The sequence below is a fragment of the Anopheles gambiae genome, chromosome 2 (assembly GCF_943734735.2).
Source record: "Anopheles gambiae chromosome 2, idAnoGambNW_F1_1, whole genome shotgun sequence".
In the NCBI taxonomy this organism is placed as follows: Eukaryota; Metazoa; Arthropoda; class Insecta; order Diptera; family Culicidae; genus Anopheles; species Anopheles gambiae.
The window spans coordinates 91373418-91385952 of record NC_064601.1 but is presented as its reverse complement, the minus strand read 5'-3'; the positions used below and the strand labels follow the sequence as shown (position 1 = coordinate 91385952).

General features: G+C 43.5%; 1 protein-coding gene across 1 annotated transcript; it reads left to right on the top strand.

Moving 5' to 3' along the window:
- The first annotated feature begins 10022 nt into the window (after positions 1-10022).
- On the top strand, positions 10023-11585 carry LOC1276516 (angiopoietin-related protein 1). Its single transcript, XM_315874.5, has 2 exons — positions 10023-10984; positions 11060-11585. The coding sequence occupies exons 1-2, from the start codon at positions 10221-10223 to the stop codon at positions 11193-11195; spliced, it is 900 nt and encodes a 299-aa protein (XP_315874.5). The 5' UTR covers positions 10023-10220; the 3' UTR covers positions 11196-11585.
- The last annotated feature ends 950 nt before the right edge of the window (positions 11586-12535 follow it).

Sequence of the window (12535 nt, the reverse complement as noted above, 5' to 3'; positions counted from 1 at the left end):
GGCGTCCACCAGCCCCGTGGCGTGGCTATGGTCGCTGGGAAACCATAATGAGTTTTTAAATCATTCTCCCCCAAATCATTATCATCGTTGGGGCAGAGATTCAGTGAAGAGATTCACGACTTGCGGATCCGGCGGGGCATTGATTCACTTTCAGTTGACTTAAGGTTCATCGGGCCTGTTTCGGGGGAACGATTGCTGTTGTTGTTGTTGGCTTTAACACTTTGCCTTTACTGAGCGCCAAGAGCCAATGCGGGCGAATATGCTATTATTGACTTAACGCCTTCGGATTTCGGCAATCTGTTCCGGCTGCTAAGCTTTAACCTTCAGCGCTCTCATCACCCCGCAGCCCATGGGGAAAGATTAATTGATGGGCTTGATACTTGATGCCTTTGGTGCGGTGGTGGGATGAGTAGCAGCATCCTCACAGTCGCTTGTTTCAAGCGCACAGTAACGGCCCGCTCGCGCTCACTTACTGGGAAGCATTTTTGGCACGAGTCTTCGAAGAGCCCTTATTGACAGATTGATAAATAACCCTGTGCCACGGGACACGATTGGATTCTTGTTGGGTCGGGTGGAGAGGTGGGCAAGGCGCTAGAGAAAGAGGCGACTTTAAGAGTTAAATATTTGCCCTCCGGTCACTCTATCTCTCCCTTGGGTTGAGTGCTGTTGCGAGAGTGCTTGCCAAGAACAAGTTGAAGGTAAGAAGCGCTTCACGCCAAAAGCTTCAGCAAACCATTATCGAACAGGCTGCAGATGTTGCGCGGCAAAACTATTCAAGATGCTTTACAATTTATCATCATATTGTTTAGTTTTTTCATCGCATGCTGCTCTACTGCTTTCGCGTTGAAAAGCAACTGCAATCCGTCTCACTTCAAGCGTTGACAGTAATGGATGCCATTTTTATTGCTAGCGACACTGGTTCAGCGGCACAGCGTGTGCAATGTGACATGTGACGATGACGACCCGGTTTGCTGTGGCAGTAAGTTTGAAGTGCAACCCCCAACAAGCTACTAAAGGAAAGAAAAGCACGAGGAAAGCACAAAACTATCAAGCAAAGAACAAATTTTCGCCGGTTCAAGTTGTTTACAGCACGCAAGATAGTGCACGGCATGATAAATCGAGCCTTTTAAAGTGTGATCCCATCCCCTACTCTCCGGCTAAGCTGCTCTTAACGAGTACTTCTTTTTCTAACCATCCGCAGCTGGAGTAACTTCTATGATTGTGCTTGGGGAAAAAGTCATTCGTTTCTAGTACATTTCATCGCTTTGTGTGGTGCTGTGCGGCCCTTGTACTACAACAGCATTACTTACAATCACTGATGATGATCATCATCATTCTCATCATCTTCCCGGGTGAGAGTTTAGCAGACGCAAGCAAGAAGCAACAATCGCCGGAGAATGGATAAAGGTCTCGAAAACGAAAACGAGCGCCTCTCGGAGTGTGTGTGTGTGTGTCTGTGCGCATCATTGTGTTTATTCTTTCCTATTTCGCTAACATAATTGTGTTCGAGCGGCTGCTCGCTGAGGGAAGGAGGATGTTGCACCCAGTTCAGAGTTTGGTTATTTTTCATTGCCATTTGCCGGAAACAGATCCGGTTCGCTTTGCTGGTTCATATGTTATACCTTTTTCATACGTTTGTTTTTGTTGCCAAACGAACAAATAGAAGAACTTGGCAAGCGAACTATAAGTGTGTGTGTGTGTGGCTTCAAATGATATTGCCCGGGGAACATGTGTTGTTCTGTAAGAGGCTAAATCTTGCTGCTCTTTGTCTTATAAAAGATGAACAGAAACTAAAATGGTGCATGAGATCTGGGTGTGGTAAGGTAAGGAGGCAAAGACGATAGGTTCGGGTGATGCGATGAGCCGAGATAATAAACCATTTTGTGGTGATGGTGGGAAACGAAACGTCTCACTACTGTTCTGCAGCTCAAATTGTGTGCACTTGTGTGATGCTTTAGTGGTTGGTCGTGTACGGAATGATTGTGTGCTGGCAAAGACAGAAAAACAAGGTTGTTTAATTTACTCTACATGGCACAAAGTGTTGATGCCGCTCATGATAAGTGAGTGTATAAGACGAGCTTTCTATTTTGATGTGGTCGTGTGTTTTAAAGTTTGGTTTAAATCATACTATTTCGTTCAACTCAAACAAGAGTTATTGCTTGTTTTCCTTATCATCTCAACGAAAAAGGATACTTTGGGAGGAATATTACTATATCTCTTTGTTGAACAATAAATACATCACTGTGATGTCGATAAATAGCAAACAATATTTCAATTCTATAGCTGAATAATCTTGTTACCATCTGAAATACGATATTTAATAATATTCCATCAACATTCACGAAACAACTCAAAACAATTAACGAAAGTAAAGCTGAGCATAAATCATACCACCAAGCTATAAATCAGTAATGGTTCATCTCCAAACAAATTAATTCTACTGATGATTTATCTGCTCGCTCATCGTCTCAGAACTTCGGGCAGCTGGAATCACACGAATAAAGTTGTCTACCACGACCTTTAACCTTTAGCGTCGGCTTAGTTGATGTTATTGCAAAACTTCATCAAAACCCCTAACTTAATTCTAAACCTACCAATCCGTCCACCCAGGCCATAGATTATGCAATCGATTTGGACTTGCGAATGCCATGAATATTCAAAATCGCAAGCAATTTCGTATTCTTGACCAGCTCCGACTAGCTAGCTCACCCCCGTAGCCAAAAGCTCCCCGGCAAGGGAATGAATGAATCGAATATTGGAGGGCTTGGATTTCGGGGTAACTCCCCCTGAGAGCAGAATTTTGCCTGTTGACAGTCCGGTCCATCTGAAAGTTCTGTGCCCCTTTGCTAGCCCCAACCATGACTCGCTGTTTATTAGGAGCGTAAGCTAATAAGGTACAGTTCGAGCGGTATGTTGTGTTAGGCTTTCTTCTCCCTGTTTCCCTTGCGCCAATCGCCAAAGCAATGCCTACTACGGTGCGCTGTTTTGTTAAGCGAAAAGACGCACATCCGATCCGGTGTGATTAGGAAATCTAGGTTGTGATCGGAAACGGCTCATTAATTCCCGCTGCTTATTTGTACGAAGCTCACGTGCAATAATTAACTGTACGCTTGACAAGGAAAGGGAAGGAAGCTTGTTCGCGCTAAACATCCGCTGGAAGATGTGGAATTTCGCTGCTACAATTACAGGGAAAAAACGTGCAACGTAGATTCCGTACACTCACGTCACACAGCAGGTGCCATATTACTCACGCCACAGCGAAGAGCGAAAGAGGGCTAAATGGGCGAAAGATTGATTCTGGTGAAAATGCTCTAATGTGCACGTCTTTTTTTTGTGTGAGCACCATTCCCCTCCCCCATGGATACATGGAGGATGGTTACATATTGTCAGAACGTGATCTTTGCCACATGCTGAGCCACGGCTGGTGGTGTGTGATGTCCTTTTTTTGTGCTGTGTTTTGTACAAAAATTTATTGCACTGTGAATGGATGGGTGATACATGGAAACGGCCAGAGCAGTTGGTGTAGTTAGCGTGAAAAGTGAAATATAATGTTCCGAGATTTTAACGACCACGACAAACTCTGTTCCCAGCAACTGTTTGTAGTTCGTTAAAAACTATGCTTCAAACAAGAAAGTAACATTTTTCGTGCGAAACAGTTTGTTCAAAACTTAGAATGTCCTTTCAACAGTTTACAGAGAGAGAGAGAGAGAGAGAGAGAGAGAGAGAGAGAGAGAGAGAGAGAGAGAGGGGGGGGGGGGAGCTCACTTTGCTCACAGTTTCATTGCTCAAATACGAAGAAAAATTGAAACTGAATACACAACTTTGTTTGATTGAAATTCGGATGAAAAGTGCAGTCCAGAATTGCAAGGAACAACATTTGCTAATTTTCATTCACTCCGCTAAAATTTGTCCTTCATTTTTGTTGAAGATTTGAAATCCACCATCGGGTATGAACCGTGCCACAGAGTCATATTACCGATTGACTCTTGTCGGGTTTAAATCGATTTTGCGGTTGTGAAACAACTTTTCCTACCGATTCTACTACCGATTGGTACGGGTTAGTCTGATAAGTATCGCCATTTGACGAACACTTTCATCATCGCTCAAGTGAAATGGATGTGAAGAATGGCTCAAACGCTTCAGAGAGCGTATATGTGTACGCGGGGGAATGTACGTACGCCACCGTAGTATAGCATTGTGTTCTGCTTTTGCATGGGAACAGGGGAACAGCGGAACAGGACTGTGTATTTTCAATTGATCGAATCGTATCGGTTTGATAAGCCGCTGCGGTTTGGGATAGGTTTGCAAATAATCCACCGTTGATTGGCAATTTAAAGTTTAAAGTGTGCAGTTGCTACTGTACCACTGAGGGGAGGGGAGGCCGTTGGTCGGGCGAAAGGAAGAGAGCTATCAGTGCTGGAGTAGGGTTTTGGAGGTTATCGGCAATCGAAAATAGCCGTTCGTTGGTGGTTTTCTCAAAGTAGGGTTGGTCGGGTGTTGGAGTATTGTATAGTTTTTGTGGTTATGTGGGAGATGGTTAAACTATTTGTAACTATTTTAAGTAAGTATGACTTTTAAACAAAAATGACAACGTTTCATGCTATTTTGGATCATTAAATTTTGTATGTCCTATCAGTTGCTTATGATGGTTTAGAAAGAAACTATGCATTTAATCGATCGTCCCGATGACGGTCATTCATAAACCAAGCTATACCTAGCTTTAATATTTATCATCATTATCCTGCTCTACCCACCATCTTCCATTTACGACATACTTTTACTGCTCTCTGGAAGCGGTATTAGTTAAAGCAGCCAACAAAAAAAAAACTTTCTCCATTTTGAAAGACACACAGCTCCCTCCTCCACGACTCAGGTAATTTATTGAGTGAGAAACAAGTCATAATTAATGCACGGCTGAAACTTTACCTTAATTGAGAGTGCAAAAACCCGAATCGAAGGAAGGGGAGGGAGGCATTGCAAGCGGAAACAGGGTAACCAGGGCGATAGAATGTAGACATGAAGTAACACAATGCTGGCGTGAGGGGTGTAAAAACGAAAAAGGAGTCGGTGCAAGTAAACGATACGACGAACAACGACGACGATGCCGAGACAACGAGAAAAGTTTCATCCAGACAATGTAGCACCTTTTTTTTTCGACTGACGTGAAGATGAATTTAGAACATTAATAATGACATTGCTTTTTCTCTTTGAATCCCTTTGTCGTTTGAAATTGTGAAATGGAGCAGGAAAAAATGACAAACGTGATAGGGAGCCTCATTCGCTTTGTTTAAACAGATAAATTATAATGATGAGACATTTTATGCTATTCGTATCGTGACTGACTGAAGCGAGAAATGAAATTAATTAATACTATCTTCAAACATTGGTTTTTGTCATAAGAACTAGCACGCGTTTTAAAAATGACTGATGCGTGAACTAAGCGCTGCTTGACAGCTAGCGAAAGCTCAGTAGAATAGCATGCTTTGAGCGTCCATCGTGTAATTATGAAAGCGTTACTCGGGACAGCAACATCAGTTAACACTGTCTCCGTTTGATGTTGCTCATCGCGTCAGCTCGACAACCGATTCTAAAGAACTAGAATAAAATTACTGAAATTATTATTCCTTGCGCAAAGTGGAACGCAATACCGAGGCTAACCGTACCAAAATGTGCACCGTACACCATATTGCTACCGAGTTACAGTTGCCACGGCTACGCCCGGTTCGCCCGGATGCATTATGAATCATTTTTCGGAATGATAACGATTTCGACGCTATGTGTCTTCCAGTCGATGTAACATCAAAGCGATATCGCTTGCATCGCCAGCGAGCGAGAAGACCCACTCACAGCCGAAGGTCGAAAGGGTACGATACAAAGCTACGATAAAGCAATGGCATTGAGAACGCGAGCGAACGGGGCAGGGCAGGGCCATTCCTCAATGGCAAAGCACTCAAGTAGATAGTTTTCGTCCGTTTTAGAAATTCATCAAAACATCAGCACAGCCTCACCGATGGGACGTGGACGCGGTGGTTTGCTGCTGCGGGGTTCCGGGTTTCAAGTCGGTAGCGTTCGAAACGAAAATTATGCCACGTGGTGGTTTTGGTAATGTGAATGAATGATAGCATCCGGTCACCGGTGGAGATTTCATCGTATTGATGATGGTGTTTCTATGAAGCGTTTTCAATGAAATTATGAAACGTTTCTCGGAGGAAGCAGTAGATATTTCGGTTGAGGAAATATCTTACGCTGATGAGTGGTTTCTACCAGCGAGGACAAATTTTAAATAATTGAAAAAATCTAAAGATTTCATCCTGATCATTCGAATAATTGAGTTTACTTTTACGAGAACTCTTAATGCGCTACTTCGTTGGCATGTTTGATTTATTTGTTTTGTTATGGTACAATTCGTGCTTCTCTGTTCCCAATTATCTTTCTTTAAATTATCTCATTACTTTTACAGGATTTCTCAAGGGGATTAGATTGTTTCCCAAAATTTGTGGATGCTTCCCATAGCTTTTTGGTTCGTTCCCACAATTATATGATTGTTTCCCAACATTTTTTGGATATTTGGTATTGATTTGTTTTAAATATTGATTTTATATTTTAAGTTGTCTTTTCAAAGCATTTATTCATGCTATTGCGAAATCATGTTAGTGCACAGGTTGAAAACATCGAGCATCGTTAATTAACATAGAATAAATATTGTGATGATAAATGATAATTGTTTGGTTCAGTGTAATAACGTTTAAACCGTTTTTATTGTATTTTACAACTAACACACAATACGCGTGTCGTTCTAATGCTTTTAATCGCTTCGTATCATCCATTATTATGCAACGTTATTATCAAACACACACCTACCCTCCCGGCCGGTGTCAGCTTATTGTTTGTCGGCATTTGTAAGCAATCCTACCATGCCGGTTAAATATCCAATTTAGACGCGGAAATTAGAGCAAATCCAATTGTGACTAACCCTCCCCGCACACAAGAATGCAACATTTCATTCCAATGAATCGAATAAAGTTAAAACTCAGCTTTGGAGGTCCCATTTGTGCAGCGACGTGACATTTATTAGCAACAGCAGCAGCATAAGCGCATTCACTGACAAATAAATAACGCAAGCGGGCGCGCGCGGACAAACGCAATCGCGGGAAGATGAATGCGTCCGGGCGGGTTGCAAAGAACATTGCAAATTAGTTTGCGGGGACTGGCAACATTCAATCAGCTTTCAATTAGTGCAAGCACGTGTTTGGTGTGCTTGCGGTGGAGGATAGAGCAGAAATCGGGGGAGGGGGAGGGGGGCGGGAAAAAGGCTTAATAACAATTTGCATGAGCAGCTCAGCTTGATGAAATCGTGGTCAAAGGATTGGCCGGAGAGCACCATCTCCTCCATTTGCCACTCCTGCATAATACCCCAATCGCCAGTCAGCCGGATAATAGTGCATAATCTGTGCACATTCCACTAACACTCCAGCATTCCACTGCCCCATTCTCACGGTGATAAATATTTCATTTGCATTAAGCATGGTAATCGGGTGATGAATAAGGCATGAATAGTTCAAGCTCCTCGTGTAATTACTTTAATGTGTTTGCATCACCGCCCGCCATCGTTATTTGCATGGTCGGGGGAGTTTTTTTTTGTTTTGTGGCTGCCTTTTTCCAGGGAACCCATCCGACCCAACACACCGCGGGGATTCAAATTTGGGCATTGTTTGATCAAGTTTCACCAACACACACACACACACACACACACACACTCCAGAGCCCCTGTTGCGGTTTTACATTTACTTTGTGGCATGAGGAGGTGTGCGGGGTGGAAGGAGGTTTGGGTTTTAATTAAAGTTGAGAAAATTGATAAAAATTTATGCAGTAAAAGTCAGTTTCATACTGTTTGGTTTTTTGGGGATCATCTTATTTCCATTTTTCTTTCCCTACCCTCGGGCACCATTTTTGCTCTGTCCCCATCATCGTCGTCGCTTGTGTGATTCTTTCTTAAGTGCTATTCTACTACACTGGCACCATCAAAGGGACCCGGAAGTGGGACCGCTTGCCCAGCGGGTGGGACGGGTAGATAAGTTAGTTTTTCGTGAAAGTTTTCTCATTAAACTCGAATTATCGAATGGCCATTGCTGAGCGTTGGGGTTGGGGTTTTCGGGCGTGCTTACACTGGGGGTTGCACGTACGAAAGAGAAACTCGGGACAATGATGAGCTCGACAAAGGGGACAGCACCAACACCGTATCGGGGTTGGTTTGTAAGCGTAAGTTTACAGCAGTGGCCATACAAGGTTTGGAAGGTTTTGTGGTTGATTGTATGAATTGTGGTGCAGCTTGGTGCAAGTTTATCAATATTGATTTTGCTTTCAATTGCATCGACGTTTATGAGAAACTTCAGACTTCAGAAGAGTGTACAGCAAAATCAATTAAGTTTCGTTCAGGGTGGTCTGGGCCGGTTTTGTGGTACAGTCATCAACTCGTACGACTTAACAACATGCCCGTCATGGGCTCAAGCCCCAAATGGACCGTATCCCCATACAATAAGTCACTGAAAGTCAAGCCCATTAGTGGTGCAAGCAGGCCTTGACCGACAACGGTTGTTGTGCCAAAGAAGAGGAAATCTCCGAGGCAAAGATGTCAGGAATACCTCAAAAACCAATGCAAGCTAATCTCCAAATCAGTGTATGTATTGCTATTAATGTTTAAACATTGTCAATAGGTTCCAACAGTATGTAATGGGATAGCTACGATCGCCATGTAATGTGATGAGCGTAGAACTGTACCTCAAGTACCGTCGTGGTAGGTCAGTTTTTATTGACATGAGCCGAGGTGGAATAAAACTTCGTTCGAGCGGACATTTCGACACTTGATCGTCCAGGCGATCATATAAACCTTTAGGAGGTTTCCCTTACTGGAAACGTTGGAGTTTAGAGGCCTTGGGTAGGGGGACATAACTAAACTCTTTAAATGAGAAGTCAATAGATGTTGGATGGGCATAGTCCTATCCTAACAGTCCGAACGATTCTGACCTGCCACGGTCGGAATTGGTTTTATTTATACTCGATGGGTTTCGTACATTTGGTTTTGGAATGTGTTTTTGTCCTAATTAAAGGTGATTGATATGAGGTGCAATTCATACGTTGTATTGGAGTGAGGTGTCTGTCAATTTGTGCCTATGCTGCGCTTTTAGTGCTTTTACAAAGGTTCTGGAAAGTTTCAACTGTTCTAGCCAAAGAACGGGTGCGTTGGTCGATATTTGCCTACGCAGCGCTTTTAGCGATAAGTTGCTATGCGTTCTCAGTTTGTCTATTTTGCTACAGTAACGCTTGAATTGCTTATGTTGCGCGTTTCGGTTGTTTTCGATAAATGTGTCTCAATTGTTTTTTTTTCTATAAACGGTATGGTCTGGGTGTGTTGCTATGGTGTGGATTGATTTGCTGATGTGTTATAATGAATGTATTGCAATGGTGTGATTTGGCTTTCCGAAGTGTGTTACAATGTGTCTATAGCTGATAGTGTGTATTATAATGTATAGCAGATATGCTACAAGCATATCTTGACGTGAGGAAGCTTTGCTTGCTTTCCTCTAGGTTCTTTGTAAACATTCCATGATTACAAAACACAGCATTCAAAACAGCACCTCAGACAAAACAGCAAGCTTAGGACATATTATTTAATTGAATTGACCTTGCCTTACAGGGTTTTTCCAGTCAGATCGATGAGGAATAACATTTTGCACGCGATGAATAACAATGTTTACATTCGAAACTGAGTTGGAAAACCCTCTATGTCCTTTATTCGTGTATTAATTTCGTTAATCAAAAAGTAACAACGCTCCTCTTACACGTTCTACTTCTGCTGCATTACTCTAAATTAAATAGCAATCAGTCAGTCAAGTCATAACAATTCATAACACCGATCGATCTACCACCGCATAGCGTCTTATCACTGCCACTTATTTTGCATCTCATCGTAGTATAAGAATGTATGTGTGTGTGTACGCCTTCAAACAGTACAGAAATGGGCAACCGATAGGAGGGGTCAGCTCAATTATGGCCAGCTCTGTGATTCCCTGGGGTTCCCAGTCCAACATCCATGAGCCGGCGATAGTGTGATTACAGTCGAGAAGAGTCTAATCGAATCGACTTCCTTCAACAAATCAGTGTTGGTGTACAATCCGAATCGTGCAGTTGATGTTAGTTTAGTGCGCAAAACACGCCTGGAGATGCGTTCCATTCTTGGCAGCTTGTTAATAGTGTTTATCATCTGTTTCGAGACTGAATCACAAGGTTCCGGCTATGGGTACGAGATGATCACGGCCCGACTCGACTCGCTGCAGGGTCTGGAGTCGGATCTGCTCACCTACACCAACGACACGGTACAGCAGCTGTCCAAGATGGTACAGCTGCTCACGCGAATGCAGTTGAACGGGTCGGGCAATCCTGCAGCAGTACCGGGCCTGGCAGTGCCCGTGGGAGCGTCCTGCCGTGATGTTCCCTCCCGCGTGTCCGGCATCTATCGTATCGATCCGGACCATCCGTTCAACGAGCCAATGACGGTACTGTGCGATCAGCAGTACGAAGGTGGCGGTTGGACCGTCATTCAACGACGGTTCGATGGGTCGGTAAACTTCTTCCGCGACTGGCAGGACTACAAGCGTGGGTTCGGCACACTGCACGGTGAGTTTTGGCTAGGATTGGAGCAGATCTACCGTCTAACGAATGTGGCCCCGCACGAGCTGGCTGTGGTGATGGAGGATTTTGACGGTGTAAGCGTGGCGGCACGATATCAAAAGTTCCGCATCGGAGCGGAAACGTTAAACTACGGTGTGATGGAGCTGGGCAGCTGTAATCCTTGCGGTGCGGGGGACTCGATGCGGATCCATCTGAACGAAAGCTTCTCGACGTACGATCGCGATCGAAGCAAGGCGGCGTTTAACTGTGCTGCGGTGTTTAAGGGCGGCTGGTGGTTCTATCGCTGCCATCGATGGTATGTGAGGAGTGTGGGAAGGAGTGTTGCAATTCACCTGGTGTACAGTTTTGTGTGAATTTTGTATACTTTCAGCAATCTGAACGGAGAGTATCTGAAGGGAAAGTTGACCGAGGCCCAGGACTCCCAGGGGCTGATGTGGATGGATTTCCGTGGGGACAAATATTCACTCAAATCAACAAAGATGATGATACGACCGATAAAGCGATAGTGTGGAGAATGAATATGTGCTGGCTGCTACTACTTTGACCCTAAGAGGACTCAGTTGCCTGTTTGTAGTGAAGAGTGATGATGTCGAGGAAATGTGTAATATACACGTAGGAAGCTTATATTGAATGGTTTTGTTTTGTTCTAAAGTATGCAACGTGTTTGTTTATTTAACGTTTTGTTTTAAATGCTTCCATGAAACATAACTAGAGATTATCAAAAGTGGTATTCCTTCCAGTCATTAGCAAACCGATTTACGGTTGAAGCGGCTTTCGAGGCCTGAGACTCCACGACTAATGTCGCTTCATATGTATCAGCTTAAAATTATTATCTCTAAATCGCTCTGCTATCGAACAAAAAATAAACTCTTCAGTATGCTCTGAACATCTCCAAAGCTGACCAAAACAATATTTTGAGCATGAGAAAATAGTAACAAATAGAAGTCATGTTCAAGTTCTTTAAAAAAAACCCCACCGCCTGTCTAAAAAAGACACTCTCACACTAGCAAACGAGCACGGTAATTGAATAAGTCAAAAGTTTTTAATTAATTTTCTTCCACTCTTCCCCATTCCAAAACTTTGCATGCATGGGCGGCAAAGCAGTACCATTAGCAAGTGGCGACAGTTTTCAGCGAGCGACACATCAGGGCAGTTGTGCTGCACTTTCTGCGAGTAGAAAAGTTTAACGCAAGGCTGCAAATGACACCGCTGCTGAGAGCGATGTGCCAGAATGATGGAAATGAAGATTAATACCTTGCTTATCCGTTTCAAGCCTCCCGGGGATCTCGGACCGGTCATGCAAAGTGGGTGCCTGAATATTAGCAATATGGGATTAAAATCTTAGGACAATGAACTGTCAACATGTTGCAGAAAGGGGGAAAAAAGAAACAAACAGACTCCACTTCAGTCACGTTTATTGCTGGATGGATGATGATAGTTTTTACCCAGCAAAATAACAAGATCGCTACCATATTGATTACCTCACTCACCGTATGGAGCATTGTAATTATGGTCAGCTTCCCGGCCATCAATCCCTCATGCGGTATGTGGTTTGCATGCAAAAGAGAGATTAAAAAAACAACTCTCCAACCAAATATTCGTTCCGGTGTAGGAGAAAATCCAAAAATAAACCATATAAAACATGATTCCCACACTTCAACCCGCTCCCACACTCATGCGAAGCTGTCCACAGAGATAGCTTCGCCCAACAAAGCGTTGGTCAGAAGTGGGCCGCCATTTTTTTCCCATCACACATCACCCATCACCCATCACACACACACCCATGTACAGTTCCACGAAATAAGGGGATGAGTGATTCGCATAACAAAGTCACCTACCATGATGG